Genomic DNA, 22,013 nt, shown 5'->3' on the forward strand with positions numbered 1-22,013 from the left:
ATAGAAGCATTTAAAAATTTTGAAATGAGCTTCAGTAACCAAAAATAATTACTTTAACAGTTATTATTCCCTGAAGATACATGAGTGTGGCCTAGGGAATGTAACTAACAAAGGTAAATAATGAAGAACTGTAATTGCCTCTACTATGTGACTCTCTCTTTAAATAAATGCTTCAGATGTTTCAAACAAAAATAAAAATCCAGAGGCTGGCAAATAACAACCCCTCGATAAATATTTGCTATTGGTAAATAAAGACTTGGGACTACCTGTTTTACACTTGTTTTTAATTCCTTTTTGTAGAGAATGGGGTCTTACCATAGTGCCCAGGCAGGTCTCAAACTCTTGTGCTCACGCTATCCTCCCGCCTCTGCCTCCCTAAGTGCTGGGATTACAGGCATTAGCCACCGTGCCGGGCACCGCACCCAGCCAGAACTATCTCTTTTAATTCCCTCTTTCCTATCCAGCACTTAAAAATCAGTAGTATTTCTCTTCGACAAAGAGAAAACACTGAGCTTATTTTATCAGGATTCTTTACTCTTTAAAACAGACCACTTCTGGATTGCAAATGGGGAGATACTTTTTGTTATAGTTACACGTTACACTACAGGTTGCAAAGTAAAGTAAAATGTAATTCCCAAATGAGAACACACATGACATTTTACCAGATCAATGTGTCTTCACATTGATTAGTTGTATAGTGCTTGGTTAGTAGTATAACTCTTACTTATTTATTTGACAGAGTCCTGTTCTGTCACCCGCCTTGGCCTCCCAAAGTGCTGGGATTATAGGCGTGAGCCACCATTGCGCAGCCTCTAATTTAATCCTGAATGAAATATAAATAAAGAATAAGAAATCACATCTTGGCCGGGCGCGGTGGCTCAAGCCTATAATCCCAGCACTTTGGGAGGCCGAGACGGGCAGATCACGAGGTCAGGAGATCGAGACTATCCTGGCTAACACGGTGAAACCCCGTCTCTACTAAAAATACAAAAACTAGCCGGGCGAGGTGGCGGGCGCCTGTAGTCCCAGCTACTCGGGAGGCTGAGGCAGGAGAATGGCGTAAATCCGGGAGGCGGAGCTTGCAGTGAGCTCAGATCCGGCCACTGCACTCCAGCCTGGGTGACAGAGCGAGACTCCGCCTCAAAAAAAAAAAAAAAAAAAAAAAAAAAGAAATCACATCTTTATGGTGCAAACTTACATCAGCCATTCGCTGAATCTGTGGAAGGCTTTCCATTATTTTTTGTTGTAATGCTGTTACTTGATTACTTAACTCTTGTACGGATTGTGTTAATTCATCTGTTTCAAAAATTATTGACAGGTCTTCTAGATCCATAAAGATTGAATGTAAAAGACTGTGCTTCTGTTCTGAATCTTCCAAAGCCATCTAGATAAACATAGAATGGGAAAAAGAGAGAGAGGCATCAAGATCCTGATATAAGTTGATTAAAATTTAAACCAGAGAAAATTGACAGTTGTCTCAACATTTTAAACTCCTACTCATTTCTAGTTCAATAATGAAAACACAACACCCTCTATTGTCAATGACAGTGAAAGACTTCAGAGTATCTACCTGTATACTGTAATATAATAAGAAACATACATATTTGGTCTTTGTCCACTTCTAAAACCTTTGGAATCCTTTAATAATAGGAGTGAGAGAAGTGTCTTTTATTATACATGATAAGCCCTTTCATACATATAATAACTTTCAAAGTTAAGACATCAAAATAGCTCAGCCACCTAATGAAAATATTCAGCTTGATAATGTACTCTTCAGGTAATGCCACAAAAAATAACTGATAGGAGAAAGAACATTCACTTATGCAACCAGAATTTTAGTCATAAGTCACTAAAACTAAGTGGGTTATTCAGAATTTTATATTAATCTTATTCAAAATCCTTATAGGAGAAAACGTTTAGGAAAACAAAACTTAAAACCAATTTTTTTTTGTTTTTTTACCAATTATCATTGACAACAGCATCAAAAATAATAAAATACTTAGGAATAAATTTAACAATATACATGCAAGAAATGTATACTGGGCCAGGTGTGGTGGCTCACGCCTGTAATCCCAACACTTTGGGAGGCCGAGATGGGTGGATCACCTGAGTTCAGGAATTCGAGACCAGCCTGGCCAACATGGCGAAACCCTGTCTCTACTAAAAATACAAAAATTAGCCAGGTGTGGTGGTGGGAGCCTGTAATCCTAGCTACTCAGGAGGCTGAGGCAGGAGAATCACTTGAACCCAGGAGGTGGAGGTTGCAGTGAGCCATTATCGCACCACTGCACTCCAGGCTGGGCGACAGAGAGAGACACCATCTCAAAAAAAAAAAAAAAAAAAAAAAAAGACCTGCATACTGAAAATTACAAAACATTGTTGAGAGAAATTAAACCCCAAAAGAGATAAAGAGATATCATATTCCTGGATTGAATAGTTACTATGGTTGAGATGTTAATTATCTTCCAAATTGATCTATAAATTTAATGCAATCCCACTCAAAATTCCCACAGACCTTTATTTAGAAATTAACAAGTGTATTCTAAGATTTATATGGAAATACAAAGGCCTTGATTTAGCCAAAACAAATCTGAAAAAGGACAAAGTTGTAGAATTGATGCTACCTGATTTCAAGACTTACTGTAAAGCTATAGTAATGAAGACTGTCATATTGGTGAAAAGTATAGACATACAAATCAGTTGAACAGAAGGGAGCGCCCAGAAATAGACGCACGTGTGTAAGGTCAATTGATTTCTAATAAAGTGCCAAAGTAATTTAATGGTGATTCTTATCAATAAATGATGCAGAAACAATTGGATATCCCCATGGAAAAAAAGAACTTTGATCCTTCAATCACACCTTATGCAACAATAAACATGAAATGAATCATAGACCTAACAGTAAGAGTTAAAACTATCAAGTTACTGGAAGAAAACACAGGAGGAAATCTTTGCAACCCTGGGTTAGGTAAGGATTTCTTAGAATGTAGCACAAGAGAATAATCCACAAAAGAAAATATTGATACATTGGACCTCATCAAATTAATAACATTTGCTCTTTGAAAGACAGTGTTAAAAGAATGAAAAGACAAGCCACAGACTGGAAGAAAATATTTGTAAATGACATATATGTCAAAAGAATGGTTTACAGAATATTTTACAAAAAACTTACAACTCAACAAGAAGACAGACAATACAATTTTTTTAATGGGCAAAAAAAAAAAAAAAAATTGAACAGATACTTCACAAAGGAACTGTACAAATGACCAATAAAGACATATATAAATGCTCAAAATTATTAGTCATTAGAGAAATGCCATTTAAACCACAATGAATTACCACTGCAAGTCACTAAAATGGCTAAAATTTAAAAGGCAGACAATATTAAGTACTGTTGAAAATATGAAGCAATTAGAACTCATGTTGCTGGTGGGAATGAAAAATGATATAGCCATTTTGGAAAACAATTTCTCAGTTTATTATTTATTTAAACACATCGTAAAAGTCAGAGATCCTACTTTTAGGTATTTATTCTTTGAAATAAAATGAAAACATTTGTCTACACAAAGATTTATATATAAATGTTCACAGCAGTTTTGCTCATAATAGCCTATGGTAGCAGCCTCTAAGGTAGCCCTGAATGACCCCTACCTCCTGGTATTCATACCCTTATATCAGCTTCCTTGAATGCAGGCCAGACTTACTAATTTAATTCTAATAAAATGTGGCAGAAGTGATGAGATGTCACTTCCAAGGTTAGATTACAAAGACTGTGGCCCAGCCTGGGCAACAAAGTGAGACCTTATCTACAAAAATTTAAAAATTAGCCGGGCATGGTTGTGTGTGCCTGCAGTCCCAGCCACCTGGGAGGCTAAGGTGGGAGGAACATTTGAACTCAGAAGATGGAGGTTGCAGTGAGCCGACATTGTGCCACTGCACTCCAGCCTGGGTGACAGAGCAAGACCTTGTCTCTAAAATTAAAAAAAAAAAAAGGTGGCTTCTGTCTTGAGAGCTCTCTCTCACTCTCCTGGAGATTGTTTATGCTGAGGGAAGCCAGCTGCCATGGTGTGAGGCAGACTCCTGGAGGAGCCCACGTGTCTGTGAGTAGAAGCAGATCTTCTGAGGCCCGTCAACAGCCATGGGAATGAGTTTGGAAGCGGATCCCACCTCCTCCCTCATGCAAATTGAGCCTTCAGATGAGTCTGCAGCCTTTGCCAACACCTTGACTGCATTCTCATGAGAGAACCTGAGCCAGAGATACTTAGCTAAGCCATGCCGGTGGACTCCTGACCCACAGAAACTGTGATAATAAAAGTTTGCGGTTTCAAGCTGCTAACTTTTGGAGTAATTTGTTAGAGAACAATAGCGAATACATAGCTCAAAACTGGAAACAACCCAAACATCTATTAACTGGTAGATAAACAAACTACTTATTTCCAAATTTATTTCCAAAACTGGAACACTACTTGGCAATCAAAGAATTAACTATGCATTAAGTGTAACAACCTGGATGAATCTCAAAAGCATTATGTGAATTGAAACAAGTGAGACACCAAAGACTACACACTGTTTGATTCCCTCTGTATGATATTCTAGAAAAGGCAAAACTATAGTAATAAGAAACTATGAGTGGTTACCTAGGGTTGAAGATGGGTGAAAAGGAACTGACTGCAAAGAGGCACGAGCAAACATCTTGGGAGATGGAGATGTTCCTTATATTGATGGCGGTGGTGGTTATACAACTGCACTTTTATCAAAACTCACCAAACTGCATACTTAAAATAGGTGTATTAATATTTTTACTGTACATAAATTATACCTCAATAAAGTTGATTTTTTTTTTTTTCTTTTTGAGACGGAGTCTTGCTCTGTCACCCAGGCTGGAGTGCAGTGGCCGGATCTCAGCTCACTGCAAGCTCCGACTCCCAGGTTTACACCGTTCTCCTGCCTCAGCCTCCCGAGTAGCTGGGACTACAGGCGCCCGCCACGTCGTCCGGCTAGTTTTTTGTATTTTTTAGTAGAGACGGGGTTTCACCATGTTAGCCAGGATGGTCTCGATCTCCTGACCTCGTGATCCGCCCGTCTCGGCCTCCCAAAGTGCTGGGATTACAGGCTTGAGCCACCGCGCCCGGCCAATAAAGTTGATTTTAAAAACAGGCCAGGTGCGGTGGCTCACGCCTGTAATCCCAGCACTTTGGGAGGTCAAGGTGGGCAGATCAGCTGAGGTCGGGAGTTCAAGACCAGCCTGGCCAACATGGTGAAATCCCGTCTCTACTAAAAATACAAAATAAGGTGGGCATGGTGGCATGCACCTGTAATCTCAGCTACTGGGGAAGCTGAGGCAGGAGAATCACTGGAACCTGGGAGGCGGAGGTTGTGGTGAGCCAAGATCGTACCATTGCACTCCAGCCTGGGCAAAAAGAGTGAAACTCCGTCTCAAAAAAGAAAAAAATAATAATTCTCTATTTTTATAATGACAATTTATGAATTTATGTTTCAGTGATTCTTACAACAGTAGTATTTGTGGAATTACCTTTAGGTTACAAAGACCTGTTTTAACAAATGCAATCCAGGTCGAAGGGTATAGTGCAATTAAAACAAACATTTAAAGCCTAGTTGAGAGTTCTGACACCTCTTTAAAAGTCAATTTAAAAAGTAATACCTGAATATGCTAGAAAATGGAAAAGGGCATCCTAAAAGTAGAATTATTGGACAAACGAGGATTTCACATAGGACTAGTTATTTGGGACTTACTTCCCGGGGGAGATCAGGACACATCAGGCCACACAGAAATAACTCGCACCTTCCCTTGTCCCTAGTTCCTTTACTCAGTTCTAGCTCAAAAAGAAAGTCTAGCAATTTAAAATGTCCTGAAGTTTGAGAGATGCTTTCACATTTTTACATTTGTATCCGTAGAAGGTAGCAAAATCCCAGCTGCCTTTGCCTGAGCTCACTTTTGTACAGTTTGTTTAACTCATGATAAGCATTTGAAGGAAAAAAAAAAAAAAAGCATCATTCCTCTTTTTTGTCTTGGTAAAGTCCTCAAAAATAGTGACTCAGGGAGGCAATAAAAAGTTTAAAAATGACAAACTTTAGGGATGTGGAAAGTTAATCCAAGTGGGGGAAGGCAAAAAAATCATAAGCAAGGGGAAGAAAAGAAAAAAAAAGGGTAGAAATGCAGCATCTTTACAATTGTTACCATAAGAAAAAAAAAAAAAAACGCCAACAATTCTCAAACTTCAGGGAGGTCTGAGGTCAGCAGCTCACTTAGGAACACACTGTGCCATTCTAAAGATAGAAAAAGGAGCTGAATCACCTTTGAGGTCTGATTCTGTAAACACTGTTACCAAATAAGCTTTTCTCTAAGGGATTCCTTCTCATGGCAGAATAAGAGAAGGAAAACACACCTGTGCAATGCAACATCCCTGATACTCAGCATCCAGAAGATGTTTTGCAGCCGAGGCCTCAAGTGGGAAAACATTTTCATTTGTTTTGTCTTTGTAAGCCAGCATGGACACATGGGGCACATGTGGAGCACCAGGAAGGACAGGAAATTTGGAATCACAGTGTGTTAGAAGTGGAAGGAACCATGGATTCGTTTTCTATTGCCATGTAACTAATTACCACAGACTTAATGGCTTAAAACACAACAAAGTTATCTTGCAGTGTTCAGGGGTAAGGAGTCCAGATATAGCGGAGGTGAGTCCTCTGTATGGGGAGCCACAAGGATGTAGTCCGGTGCCATCTGGAGCTCGGGGTTCTCTTTCAAGATCATTCAGGTTGTTGGCAAAATTCAGCTGTAGGACTGGGCTCCCTGTTTCCTAGCTGGCTCTCACTGACTCTCAGCTTCTAGAAAAAGCCTTTGGGCCCTAGCTCCATGGCCCTCTGACAATATAGCCACTTTCTCAAGGAGAATCTCACTACACTCTGCTACCAGCTGAGTAACCCTTATCTGAAATGCTTGAGACCAGAAGTGTTTCGGATTTTGGACTTCTTCAAATTTTGGAATATAAGTATTATACTTACTGGTGGAACATTCCAAATCCAAAAATCCCATATTAGAGAGTCTTATAATCACATTAATCAAGTATTTATGGGAGTGACTACCTCATTACCTTAGTCATATAACGTAACCTAGTCAATGAAGTGACTTTCCCATCATATTCATATTTCTGCCCACATTCAAGTATTATTCTTTCAATTATTCTTTCAGGTCATATACACCAGAGGATGGGAATATTGGGGGGCATCTTAGAATTCTAACAACCAAAACCATTAGCACTATCCTGTGCACATTCTTATTTCATGGGGAGAAACTGAGGTCCACAGAAGTTATACGAAATTATCCAAAAAGTCATAAAGTAGTTATCAGGACAGTAAGAGCTGAATCCTGCTCTCCAAAATCTGTGTCTAGCGCTTGCCACTCTCTCAAGCTTCCTTCTGCCCCTGACATGGTTAGTGGTAAGACTGTATTTCAGGAAAGGAGGAAAAAAGCACCAGGACGATCAGGTAAGCCATGAATCCTTATGTAGATGCTATGAGCGGCAGAAAACCTGGAAGAACACTTACCTGCAGAGTGCTAGCATGGTGACTCAGTGTCCTCGAAGAGTCATAGTCAGCAGGATTGGCCAGCAAATGACTGGTATTTTCTATCCAAGCCTCAGTGCTCTTCAGAAGGTCATTATATTCCTCCATCTTAACTGTGGCCTGAGAAAGAGATGCAGGACCAGACTTAGTCACATGCCTTTTACTGGAGCCGAATGACTCCTAGATGAAGAGTCAGTTACTGTTAGTCAGGGGTGTGTCAGGCCTTGCAGATGTCTGCTCCCCATGGCTGGGGCCACTTGTTCACCTGCTCTAGGTTATGATACTTCTGACTTTTAAGATTAACTCTGACCATAGGTGAAAAGGATTTAAGCAGTTCTACTCCAACATCATGGGCCTCAGCAAAGTTCTGGGTTAGCCTTTCAACTATTCTGGTTCCCATTTTAGGCTTCATTTTAAAAACTGGGCTGTACTTTGTCCTCCTGTTCAAGACCTTCCCCTACAGTTCTTCTGAGACTAGGATGCTGCCTCACTCTTGTTAAATCACAGACACAACTCAGCCAACCACAGCTCCTGTTTGGAAGGAGGATAGAGAAGGTATCCTGTACCTGAATGACAGTCTTTCTCACTGTTGTCTCCCTCACTAGGCTCCTGAGATCACCTGTCCTAAATTCCCATTACTGGTCTTTATCCACCTGTTGGGGAGCCTGGACTTCCCAACAATTTGCCTGGCTCTTGCTGTGGTCAGCTTTTGGATTCTTGGTTCTATCTGCCCAATCAGACTTTCTGCCTGCACTAGCATTGAAATCTGTCTCCTCAGTGCCCACGTGAGCCTACCATGGCCCCAGCTTCAAGTCCAAAACTGATAATTCAAGAGAAACTGGCTGTTTCTGAATATACTGTTTTGCTTTAACACCATCTCAATACCACCACATGATATGAAGCTATTATGAGTCACAGCCATACCTTATTCAACTGTGAGGTTCTAGACTCTGCTCTCTGTGATACTTGCTGATACTGCTGGAAAGGAATCATCAAGTTATCCATCCATTCTTGAGCCTGTGCTGGGTCCTGTTCAACGATGTCCTGAACTTCAGAATCCAGCTCATTTAGTTTGGAATGCCATAGATCTAACTCATCCCACATTTTCTGGAGAAGGAAATTGTAAGTCAACTTGAATGAAGAGGTCATAGTTTATGGAGGCTATGCCTGGTTTTCACACAGTATTTACATTTATAAATGCTACTAAAACACCACAGAAACAACATCACAAGAATAGCTATTAATTTATATCCAGCAATTTGTGATCTAAACTGAAAAACACTTTTCCTGAGCTCTCCCAACTGTAACAGTATTCATTTCACTACAAATTAGCTGTAGGGGACAGAAAGACCTGGACATTTCTAGAGATGACTGACACAAACAAGGTCAATATAGCCCTCGTCTCTCAAGAGTGACGAGCAAAACATTCTGTTTAAAAACGGCTTGGGGAAATACTTGAACCTATTTACACCAGTTCATACACACGTGTGCACGCACGCACACACACACACACTCAATCTAGAAAATAATGTTAAGTGAAAAAATAAAACAAAGAAAAATATCTGGGCTGGGTGCAGTGGCTCACGCAATTTTGGATGCCAAGGTGTGTGGACTGCTTGAGCCCAGGAGTTCGAGACCAGCCTGGACAACACAGGGAGGCCCTATCTCTACAAAAAACACGAAAAATTAGCCAGGTGTGGTGGTGAACACCTGCAGTCTCAGCTACTTGGGAGACTGAGGTGGGAGGATTGATTGAGCCAGGGAGGTCAAGGCTGAAGTGAGTTTTGATCACACCACTGCTCTCCAGCTTGGGTGACAGGATGAGACCCTATCTCAAAAATTTAAAAAAAGAAAACTATCTGCCAACTTGGGATGAATGCAGAGGCAGAGAGCTCTAGAAACATGTATTAGGAGCAACTGCTTTTGACTCAAGAAACCAATAGGTTGGATTCAAATCTGAACTTCACTGGGCAGAGGAAAATTTCAAAGCTAAAATATTCAATTCTTAATGTTTGCTTAAGAACATTTTTTTCCCTTTCTTGAGGTCTGTATCTAACTTGTTAAATTAGGTTCCTCTGCTTAAGATTTGTCCAATAGTGAGCCATATTCTGACCTATTTTAAAAGCCACAAATTATTAAAATATTTCCTTAAGATATAGATTAAAACAAGAATCCTTTCCCTATACTATAGTTTGCTTGCAAATTAAGAAGTAGAATAGTGTTTATGTACAGTTTTACCTAAGATTTTATTTTATAAGACATTTTACAAGGGAAATACATTTGGAATTTTTATTTTTATTTAACCTTGGCAGTCTAAAAAAGAGCTTTAATATTTTTCATATTCTATTGAATGATTTTTAATATCAGTATCCCAAGATAAGATCCTTACTTTCCTTTACTTGTGAAAATTACAGGCTCTCAGAAGTTTGGGGATATGCCCACCATGGAAAAACAGAATTTTTTTTTTGAGAGAGTCTCACTCTGTCACCCACACTGGAGTGCAGTGACGTGATCTCGGCTCACTGCAACCTCCGTCTCCTGGGTTCAAGGGATTTTCACGCCTCAGCCTCCCGAGTAGCTAGAATTGCAGTCTTGTGACACCACGCCCAGCTAATTTTTGTATTTTTAGTAGAGATGGGGTTTTGCCATGTTGGCCAGGCTGGTCTCAAACTCCTAGGCTCAAGTGATCATCCCACCTTGGCCTCCCAAAGTGCTGGGATTACAGGTGTGGACCACCACACCTGGCCAACAGAATAATTTTTAAATGCAACTTTTCCCTATCAAGCCTCTCTAGGTGATGCCTCTGCGGATTTGGTTTATGGTTTCTGTGCTTCAGATTAATTCAAAGAACTCACCTTGTGATAACTGATGAACAGGGCAGGAGTTGGTCAGAAATACCAAATGCTGAAGGGAGTTAAAGGAGGATTTTACCTTTTGAATTTCTTGTGCTTTCTCAATATTTTTGCTTTTCTGCTGCAACATCTTTTCAACATTATGAAGCCCATTGTTAATTTCTTCTATTTTTCTCCTCATTGCATACGACGGTGAGCTTTTTAAGATTTCATTGCTAATCTGTGAAAGACAGAAAGATGCATTTGGCTTAGAGAGGTTGTCTGCACTCTATTCATAGGTTCGAACAACAAAAGTGGTAGTCACTCTGTTTCAACTTGTAAAAATCTTTTAAGGGCTGGAGGAAGAAATTCTGAAAATGCATTAATGAGAAGGTGGATAGGAAGACTAATAAATGGCAGGTGTGTTTACTTGACCTTTTAAATCTCATCTGAAATAAAATAAAAATTAGTTTAATGTAATCTAACATGTATTACAGATATATGCTGTGTTGGGCAAAACTACTGAGTGGATTGTGTGAAACATCTCCATATGGATCAAATGATATAAAAGAATTCCTGGGGGATAAACAATTTTTATATGAACTTTCCATTTTATGAGAAAATCCTCTGCATAGATCTGTTTTCAATAAAACCAAACTTACTCTCAAGCTGACTTTTTAAAAAAATATAATTCCAATCATAGTACTCATTTGAGTGAAACAACCTTCTAAAAGTAGCTATTTCTTGAGGATGCACAGAGCTTAATTATTCTCTGTATAACCATTTGTAGATGTTTTCCCAGCCATCAGAAACTTAGCTACTGAACAGTGTAATTTTTTTTTTATCTAAACGATTCTCTTAAAAAGAAACAAACCAAAAAAAACCCTTGAGCTAGGAAAGATAATAAATGAATGTTGAATATATCACTTTCCAAATACCTGACTGGTGTGTGTTCTCGTTTTGCTATTTGATAAGGCTTTCTCCAAGCAGCTACTAAATAACCAAGTAATACTTTATGCTTTTGTATAATCCTTTGTTTTGTAAATTAAAAAAAAAAAAAAAAACATTGTATCTGTGTAACCACTGAGACTAAAAGCATCCTATGCAGATAGTATACAGGTGCAGAAACTGGCACACAGACTAAATGATTTGCTGCAGTCATATGTCAAGGAAGTAGCTGAACTTGTCCCAAGAAACCCCCAAGTCCTGAGATTGAGTCCCAGGCTCTATTCACAGTATCAGGCTGTTGATACTTTTATATCCTGTCTTTATTCCCCAGACCATACTGCAGTCAATATTATTCGAAAAAAAATTCCATGTTAGTTTTTTATGGCTGGCTGTGTCACAAATTACCACAAGACAAAGTTTTCTGATATTTTGTACACTTATTCTCCTGGCAGAAATGTATACCATTTAGATACATTAGGACAGATCATGATTTAGGAAATGAATATAGCCATTTGAATTACACACAATGTTACTGCATCTGTCCTGGGATCCTTGAATTTCCTTAGCCACATCACATAATAAAAATTAGTTGCTATTTGTGACAAATATACAGGGTCATAGCGGAAATCTTCTACCTTGAATCTGAATGACGGATTTTGATTATTAATTTACTCTGCTACAGATTTTCATAAGTATTCATAAGAATAACATTTAGTTTCTCCCAAAACATTTAGTATTTTCCTAAAATAAAATCAATAGTACAAGATCCTTGAGAAAGTACAAAATAGGTTTTCTTGTGTGTAAATAAAAAAGATTTGTTATAAATATACATTAAGAGTTTACATGTTTTTTACATTGTGAGATTTTCCTGAGAAATCTGTCATAGAATTAATGACATATTCTAGCAACTAAGTTTGAAATCTGAATTTTTTGTGTTTATCTAAGATCTATTTTATTTATCAAGTTGTAAGTATTCTAGGCAGAAAAAATAAATAAATAAATAAATAAAAAATGGCCGGGCGCGGTGGCTCAAGCCTGTAATCCCAGCACTTTGGGAGGCCGAGACGGGCGGATCACGAGGTCAGGAGATCGAGACCATCCTGGCTAACACGGTGAAACCCCGTCTCTACTAAAAAGTACAAAAAACTAGCCAGGCGACGTGGTGGCGCCTGTAGTCCCAGCTACTCGGGAGGCTGAGACAGGAGAATGGCGTGAACCCGGGAGGCGGAGCTTGCAGTGAGCTGAGATCCGGCCACAGCACTCCAGCCTGGGTGACAGAGCGAGACTCCGTCTCAAAAAAAAAAACAACAAAAAAAAAACTTCTGTGGATACCAGACCAAACAGAATTTTCTTCTGTTTGATATGGGCTGTCTTTTTACAATCTAATCAAAATATCTTACTAAGCGCCTATGTTTCTAGTATTATAAAATATTTTCCACCTTTTCTTCAAATCTGGACTTTCAGGTATAAAGATTCACTCAGGTACTTTTCATGAGAATTCTGTTAACATCATCATTAGACAGACACTACATACTAAGTACTATTCCTAGTGAGTTGTGAAATTTGTATTCTTATTGCCCTCAGCTGTAATGTCAAAATGTTTCAAAGAATGTGTTTTAAAGCAAAGTATTAATGTCCAAAATGTTCAAGTGGTTGTACAGTGGTTGTACAAAAGCAAACAAAACCAGTAAAAGATATATAACTGTATTATAAAATACAAGAGAAGAAGAAGCATTTCAACGATTAAATAAACATAAATTATCTAATTCTGTTATCTTATGTCACATATTTAGAGCATCTTTATCTTAGCATTCAATATTAGACAAAATGGTCACTTAACTCTTAAAAGCAGTCATAGCTGAAATCCCAGCAAATGGAATTTGACATTAAATGGTATTTTCCTTTTGATAGACATTCAGCTCCATAAATAATAACAGTAGTATAGACATTATTATTACCTTCTCATCTATGTCTTCTAAAGCTTTTCTGCATTCTTCCACCTGGGATTCAATCTCTGCAGGGACTATGGTGTACATTTCAGAATACTTGATTCGCAGTTTTTCCATAATATTCTCAAAAGTTAGCTTCCCTTTCTTAAGGATGCTTTGAAGCTCCTAAAAACATTAAGAGAGTTGCAATACTCACAAGACTGGGGGAAAAGTTTAACTCTAAGAAGTGAAAGCAGCCTTCCAGCACATCCTTATGATTTAAAGGAGAGCAGTTTGCATGACAAAACCCCACTAGTGATACAAGCTGATTAAGCCCGAGAGATACTCAGTTTAGTCAGATGATGCTTTCTAATTTGTAAGAATTAAACTTGATATCTCTTCATAGTGTCACACCATTATCTAGAAAAGACATTACAACACCCCCTGCTTCTAAAGTACCTTTAGGATTTAATTGTATCTGCGTTGCAGTCCTGATCTAAAAAGCTGCAAGCAGCAAAAGAAAAAAAAAAGTTTCAAAGAAGTTTTTTGTTGTTGTTATTAACGTGTTGCTATTTCTACTTCTTCCTCCATTATCATCACAATGATTCAAGGCCACTAAAAGCCCCATGCTTGGAGCAGAAGTGTCTACTTTCATGTAATTAGACAGCCTAGCAGAGCTCAACTTCTTTCAAAAGGGAGGGTTCCAGTTCCATACAAAGAATGTAGGTTTTTAGGAGATAAAAGAAACCTGAACAAATAGTCTATTGGTTGTGGCCTAGAAACCAAATCTGATCTACCTTCTCCTGCAGTAATTATAAAGGAGAAACTCATTTGTTTGGGAAAGTTTCCCAAAGATCAAGTGGAAAAATACTTCTTGACTTGACTGTGGCTTTTTTGTTGTTTGTTTTGTTTTTACAGTAGCTGTTCAGTAGCATTATTTGTGTTCATGGATTGAGTCACTGCAGTGAAGAATGATTACAATTTTAAATGACTCTGTGATGTGTCATTGTTTTCCTTTTCTTAATCCTCAGCAGAGGACAAATCTAGAGAAAGAAAGTTAGAGAACAATGCCACTCAAAGATAGGGTTTAAGAAGTAAGTGTCATCCCTTTTTATCTACACCTAGTCCAGGAGTACAGGCTTTCATTCAGAGGTACACTTGGAAGGCTTGCCCATGAAGACTGCTTCTTTACTTTCCAATATAATAACCAAAAGTTCTCTTTAGACAGCATGTGACTTTTTTTTTTTTTTTTTTTTGAGATGGAGCCAGGCTGGAGTGCAGTGGCATGATCTCGGCTCACTGCAACCACCGCCTCCTGGGTCCAAGTGATTCTCCTGCCTCAGCATCCCAGTAGCTGGGATTACAGGCACACGTTACCATGCCTGGCTAATTTTTGTATTTTTAGTAGAGACGGGGTTTCCCCATGTTGGCCAGGTTGGTCTTGACCTCCTGACCCCGAGTGATCTGCCTGCCTGGGCCTCCCAAAGTGCTGGGATTACAGGTGTGAGCCACTGTGTCCGGCCAACACATGACTTTTTTTTTTTTTTTTTTTTTTTTTTGAGACAGAGTCTCGCTCTGTCACCCAGGCTGGAGTGCTGTGGCCGGATCTCAGCTCACTGCAAGCTCCGCCTCCCGGGTTCACGCCATTCTCCTGCCTCAGCCTCCCGAGTAGCTGGGACTACAGGCGCCGCCACCTCGCCCGGCTAGTTTTTTGTAGTTTTTAGTAGAGACGGGGTTTCACCATGTTAGCCAGGATGGTCTCGATCTCCTGACCTCGTGATCCGCCCGTCTCGGCCTCCCAAAGTGCTGGGATTACAGGGTTGAGCCACCGCGCCCGGCCAACACATGACTTTTGAATAAACTTCCAAACATCCTTTTGTGCTGTCACCATTGGACTGGAATGAAAAAGGAGATTATTCTGAAGAAATGAGATTCCAGATGACCTGTAGGGTGCACATAGCCCCTATCCTCTAGAGACAAGGCACCAAGTCCTACTAAAGGAGTAACCCAACATGCTACTCAAGAGTGGTCTGAGGCCCTTATTCACCAAACATACTGGAAATACAGTTGAAAGAAGCCTGCTTGGTCCAGACTGGCCTACCTTCCAGCCTTGTTTCAACTCTGTTCTCTGCTCTCCAGCCACACTGATCTTCTCTCTTGGTTCTGCCCACACCATGCCACAGGGGCTTTGCCTGTGCCTCTCTCTCCCCAGACCACTCCCCCAAACCCAGCCACTGAGTTATCTCTATCCCAAGGACTTTGGATACAAGACTGTGGGCCTGTATCTGCCACATTCACTAATTCATTCCTCACTTACCTCAAATTGTTCTGACTTTTCTGGGTGATCCTGGAATGCCATATTTTGGAAAGAAGTTATGGTCTGCTGAAATAAATTCTTCAAAGCAATTATCTCTTTTGTGAAGGAATGTCTTCCTTGGATTTCAGTCTGCACCAATTCTTTATTTTTTTGAACTTTCTGAAGAAGCCTAAAAGAGAACATCAAAATATAATTGTTTCTTTATCCTGCTCTTCTGTGAAACAGTTTTATTGCAACAATTAATGAAATGCCTGAATAGCTCTTAAAGGATGTTTATTTCCTCTAAGAAAAAAGTAACAATTTTTGATAATGGATATACCACATATACAAACAGGTACAAAATCTATCACTTACTCAAAAACCTCTCCAAACCTTTCGCTCCAAATATTCTCTTTTTCACATATTCCATTGTAACTGACATCTCTGTCCTCTCTTTTTCTCCATGTAACCCTTGAGCTCAAATGAAAATGACTTAGAGGTGTGAATGGAATCATGGGTGGGCTTCTGGGGATAGAAAACCCCACTGGTCTTCTTCTCTTAAGCTGATCCATTTTGCTATGGATGTAGCAAATATCAGAAAAGGCACTGAAGTGGGTAAAATCTTTCCTGAGGGTTATTTGGTAAGTATCCATGATATTGTGATATAATAAATATATACTTGATCTCTGCTCTGGTTCCTGAGACAGAGCTCTTAATACCTTTGTAGATAGGAGTGCTAGCTAGGAGTCTTTTGTCCTAATATTTGATTTTTGACCAGTTCCTGACACAGAGCTCCTAAGTCCTTTGTAATTTCCTGAGTGGTAGGAGCATCTTTAGTTCTAAGGAGGCAACTCTAGGTGGGATCCTGAGTAGCCTCAGGATGAGGGCTGGTTGCCAGGGGAACCAACTATGTGATTAAAAGGTTGGAACTTTCAGTACCACCCCTACCTCCAACACACACCCCCAACCTCTGGGGGAGGGGACAGAAGCTCAAGGTTGAGTTGATTGCCAATGGCCAATTATATAATCAATCATAATGAATTCATAATGAGACTACATAATGAAGTCTCCATAAGAAACCCCAAAAGACAGGGCTCAGAGAGCTTCTGGATTGTTGAAAGCCTGGGTGTTCCACCACCCAGAGAAAGCAGGGAAGCCCCAGGCCCCTTCGTATACCATGCCTTAGGCACCTCTTCTATCTGGCTGTTCATCTGTATCCTTCATTATATTCTTTATTAATAAACTGGAAAACATGACTACAGTGTTTTCTTGAGTTCTATGAGCCACTCCAGCAAATTAATTGAACTCAAGAAAGGTATCAAAGGATCCCTTGATTCATAGCCTATCAGCCAGAAGTGTACCGGCAGGGCACAGTGGGTCACGCCTGTAATCCCAACACTTTGGGAGGCCGAGAAGAGTGCATCACCTGAGGTCAGGCGTTCAAGATCACCCTGGCCAACATGGCCAAAGTACTGGGATTACAGGCGTGAGCCACCATGCCCGGCCACAACTAGTTACATTTGAAAAGAACATTTAATGGCATAGGAAGGCAAACATGATTTGCTGGTAAATTATTCAGCAGAATACAAAACAGTACAAGTATTTTGATCTCAATTTATTTAAAAACAAAATCATAGTAAAAAAGGAGAAAAAAATGATTATTGCTGAGTGGTGACATCAAGGTAGATTTTTATATTAATTTTCAGTTTCTGAATTTCTTTTTTTTTTTTTTTTGAGGCAGAGTCTTGCTTTGTCACCCAGGCTGGAGTACAGTGGCACAATCTCGGCTCACTGCAAGCTCCGCCTCCCGGGTTCACGCCATTCTCCTGCCTCAGCCTCCCGTGTAGCTGGGACTACAGGCGCCCACCACCACGCCCGGCTAACTTTTGTATTTTTAGTAGAGACGGGGTTTCACCGTGTTAGCCAGGATGGTCTTGATCTCCTGACCTCATGATCTGCCCACCTCGGCCTCCCAAAGTGCTGGGATTACAGGAGTGAGTCACTGAGCCTGGCCTGAATTTCCTATAATAAATATGTATTACTAAACTAGAAAAAGGGGGGAAAAAAATCACAAATGACAAAAAAGGAAACTGGAAGGCTATTCACCCTCATTAATACCAGGATGGAAAATATGTGCTTAATTACAGTTATTAATCTGTTCTATCCCTTTTTATACCTATCAGTGTTGTCTCACCTCAATTCTATTATATCATTTGCCATTATTCTATACTTTTAGATTTTCTAAATGTTGAGCCATAATTGTTAAGCACATGTTCTTAATAGCTTTTCATAAATCTTACTTGCTGCATCGTTCCTGCATAGAAGTAATTTCTTGAAATGCTGGAACAGTTTCCACAGCCCCTGAGCTTTCAGGAACATTCTGGATACTTCTGATGCGCTGAAGAAGTAGAGTCAGTAACAGCTGCTGCTTCTCCACATTCTCTCCATATTGGCATAAACAGTCTAGCAGCTCAGAGAGTTCCTCTGTGGTGTATGCCTCTTTTGTTTTGGAAATTTCAGGGAGTTCTTCCTGAAGATTATCTAAAATAATTGCTTCTCGTTCAATCTAATTCAATAAACAAAAAGAACTAAAATAAGTAAAATATACAGTTACCATTTCAGGACCTGAAGTAGCCATAATTTTTGTATGCTCTCTCTTCAAACGGTTGCTAGTGCCATATCCTAGCATGTTTTCCTATAGCTGGGAATATTAATCCTCTGCTATCAGAATCCCTTAATTCCCAGCTATTGCTCATGTTGATGTGTGACTGAAATAGAGTACTGCTCTTGTGGTATGAAGGAAATGCTGTTGAATATCCTCATAAATAATTTCTTTCTCCTTCAGATTTCAGTTGGATAAAGCAACATTTCTCCTGAGATAAGCACATGAGCTCCACCAAACTGCTTTCATGAAGTATAAGAGGTAGGGCAACTATTGGATATGGAAAATTTTTCTGCTGGTTTCTTTTCTTTCACTTCCAATCCCTATATGCTAAAAAAGTAAGTCCAGCAGATTCTCATTACCCTGACACACGACAAAGATAAAGCAGCCAGAATTACCGAACCAATCAAGTTATTTATCAATAATGGTGTACACAGAACTCAGAAATACATAACTCATTACATCACATATCTAGAAACTGTTAGTTCCACCAGCCCTGAACTCAGAACTAAGATGTAGAAAAAAGTCTCAAAGGTCCCTGAATCAGGTCATTCTTACGCCTCCCCTTGAATCCTCTGGCCCACCCCTTGGCTACAGTACTTATTTATCACATCCTGCCTCAGCGATGGTTAACTCTCCTGCTCCATGTTCAAACACAGTCATGGATCTTGCAATCATGACATTACAGGATGTCACTCCAGTCATCTATGTTTATGATATCATACTAACTGAAATGGTGAGGACCTGAATGGCCAGTCAGACATGCCAGAGGGTGAGAAACAAAGCCTGTGAAAATTCAGGAGCCCCAGTGTCAGGGCCTGGGGCATGCCAGGACTTCTCTAAGGTAAAGGTCAAGTTGTTCAATCTTATAACTCTACCACTAAGAAAGAGACACAGCACTGAACAGACCTTTTCGGGTCTGGAAGGCAGTCTATGCTATCCTTGGGATTACTGCTCAGATGCATTTATCAGAATGCTGCCAATGTCGAGAGGGACTTGGAGAAAAAGCACCACAGCAGGGTCGGGCTGTGGTATAAGCTGCCCTGCCATTTGGGCTATATGATCCAGCTGGGTACCCAATAACTAGAATACATGGATGCAGATGTAGACTGGCCACTGTCCAAGAGACCCAGGTGTGCAATGGGTGCTTCTCATCACCTCAAACCTAAATTCAGTTGAATTAGAAGTCCTGGTTCTTTGCCAGACAGCTACATTTCCACCAGGGAATGAGATAAGGGTTCCATTGCATCGTTTTGTGTCCCCCGCTGGAAACCAGCATGCAAATAAAGAAATTGCTACATTGATGGGGGAATTGTACATGTAGGGTTTCCAGTGTGCATCAGGGTCGAAAAAACTATGTCTGTAATCCAGGACTTAATGGGGCACCTCTTGGTGCTTACACACCAGAAATGGGCAGATTTAACTTGATAATAACCAGAAATGGGCAGCTGTAGCAACCCCGATCCAGTAAGAGTAAAAAGACTAAAGGCTCAGACCTTCCCTGTTTCATTTCCCCTCATCTCCCACTCCTGTTCCCTAGGATCACTTTCCAAAATAAACTACCATTTGCAAGTCTCAGTCCCAAGCTCTGGTGTCCACTGAGAAGTTGGTAAGTGATTGAGAACGGGGAATACAAGAGGGAGAACTATATATATATAGAGAGAGACAGAGTCTCTCTCTGTCACCCAGGCTAGAGTGCCATGGCGTAATCTCAGCTCACTGTAACCTCCACCTCCTAGGTTCAAGCAATCCTCTCCCTCAGTCTCCCGAGTAGCTGGGATTACAGGCATCCGCTACCACGCCTGGCTAATTTTTTTGTATTTTTAGTAGAGACAGGGTTTCACCATCTTGGCCAGGCTGGTCTTGAACGCCTAAGCTCGTGATCTACCCACCTCGGCCTCCCAAAGTGCTGGGATTACAGGCGTCAGCCACGGTGCCTGGCCACAGTTTTTATTAGGACAATAATTTTACCCCAAAGCCAGGCAATTCTTCAACTTGGGAATGAATAAACAAACTGTATGACACCCACCCAAAGCAATACTAGTCAGGAATAAAGAGAAATGAATTACGAATACAAGCAGCAGCAAGAATGGATTTCAAGTGCATTATGCTTAGGGAAAAAAGCAAACTCAAAAGGCCACAAACTGTAAGGAGTCCATCGATACGACATTCTGGAAATGGAAATACTATGGGAACGGAAACAGATTAATGTTCCCGGGTTGGAGGTTACGGAAGGCACTGACCACAAAGAAGAACAGGGGAAACTTCTAGGGTGACAGAATTACCTTAAACATTGATTTTGTTGGTGATCATGTGATCGTGTGCACTTGTCAGAACAACACATTTTATGCTAAAAAGTGTGAAGACAGCCCTAGAATCAGTAAAATAGTTGCAAAAAGCCTGTGCATTCACTTTTCCACCTAGAAGAGGCTTTGCAATACCTTGATGATTTTCCTTAGACATGGGATCCTAATAAAATTGGTTATAAAACTTTTAGGTTCATGGTCAATTGTAAAGTTCGGTCTAGAAAGGGAGAAGGACCCATAGTTGCATCATAAGCAAATCCAATGAAGGAGACCGAAAAACCCAGAACCAGCAGAAAAGGGACTCAACAAAGAAATGACTGTTGGTGCAAGTGGGAGAAGCCAGCCTCACATCTCCAATCATCTTTGACAATGTGACATTCTTCTAGCACATTATGATCGTCGAAGCAAAAAATGATGATTCCGAATAACCCAAGTGAATAGTTACAGTAAAGAACTTTTGTTTAAGAAAACAGGGAAATAAAATTTTAGGGGGACACAAGTTCTATCAAAATTTAAATTTAGTTTTTAATTTGTAAACTTATAAACAGTCATTTAAGTTTTTTAAGTCTACTGATATAAACTGTTTATTTCATCAAGACTGGATTATTATGTTACTACAGAAGATGTGTTTAAAGCAGAAATTCACTTTGTCATATATAAAAGCACCAACCATGCTAACAGAAGCTTACATGTATGGGCTGTTAGATGATGTAATTTTTATTAAATGGATAAAAGCTACATTAAAATCTTATATCAATTTGATGTATGTAAATATCATGTAAGTTAACAGATTAATGGCTAAGCACCAGAGTCTAAGTTTGAATCCTCTACTATCCCTTGTGAATTTGAGCAAGTTACTCAGTCTCACCGTGTCTCATTTTCCTCATCTACAAAGTAAGGATAATAAAAATATCCTCACAGAATTCTTGAATAGTGCTCTGAACTATGCCTGCCACATAATAATTGCTCAATTTAGTAGTTGTTTTTATTATTGTTATTACAGGGAAGCATTTTTTTTGGCTTGTGTTATTCTGAAAAATATTTTGTTAGCAGATTTTGTCAAATGCTTACGTGAATAATTAGAAAGTTCTATATGAATGGAGTCTGAATTAATAACACATAATTGCAAATGGGTATATAGCAATAATGTGATAAAATAAAAAGAGCAAAATGTTAGAATTAGCCTAGACCTGAATTTAAATAAGAGACGTCCCTCAACAAATATTTATTAAGTGCCCACTAAGTGCAGGGCCCTAGCCAGGTTCCAAGGTTACAGCAGTGAGCAAGACAGCCCCAGCCGCAGCCCACAGGGGCTTACAGCTTAATCAATCTCTACCTGGGGACCTTGTGCCATTACTTAATCTGTCAGTGCTTCAGTCTCCCCATCTATAAAATGGTGATAATATTTACTTCCCAGGGACAATGCAAAGATTCAGTAAGAAGAGGTGTGAACTG

The 22,013-nt window shown here is 39.8% G+C and overlaps 1 protein-coding gene across 14 annotated transcripts in view; it reads right to left on the reverse strand.

Moving 5' to 3' along the window:
* Positions 1–22,013, reverse strand: part of SYNE2 (spectrin repeat containing nuclear envelope protein 2) — a 392,481-nt gene that overhangs the window by 143,024 nt on the left and 227,444 nt on the right. For all 14 annotated transcript variants that reach the window (XM_030929921.1, XM_030929916.1, XM_030929913.1 and 11 more), the window contains 7 exons: positions 17,891–18,156; positions 15,612–15,780; positions 13,325–13,480; positions 10,519–10,659; positions 8,512–8,694; positions 7,570–7,707; positions 1,199–1,384 (listed from right to left, as the gene is read on the reverse strand). In XM_030929921.1, the coding sequence (XP_030785781.1) occupies positions 1,199–1,384; positions 7,570–7,707; positions 8,512–8,694; positions 10,519–10,659; positions 13,325–13,480; positions 15,612–15,780; positions 17,891–18,156 (1,239 nt within the window). The remainder of the gene's footprint in view (positions 1–1,198; positions 1,385–7,569; positions 7,708–8,511; positions 8,695–10,518; positions 10,660–13,324; positions 13,481–15,611; positions 15,781–17,890; positions 18,157–22,013) is intronic.

This window comes from Rhinopithecus roxellana, chromosome 5 (genome assembly GCF_007565055.1).
Source record: "Rhinopithecus roxellana isolate Shanxi Qingling chromosome 5, ASM756505v1, whole genome shotgun sequence".
NCBI classification, from domain to species: Eukaryota; Metazoa; Chordata; class Mammalia; order Primates; family Cercopithecidae; genus Rhinopithecus; species Rhinopithecus roxellana.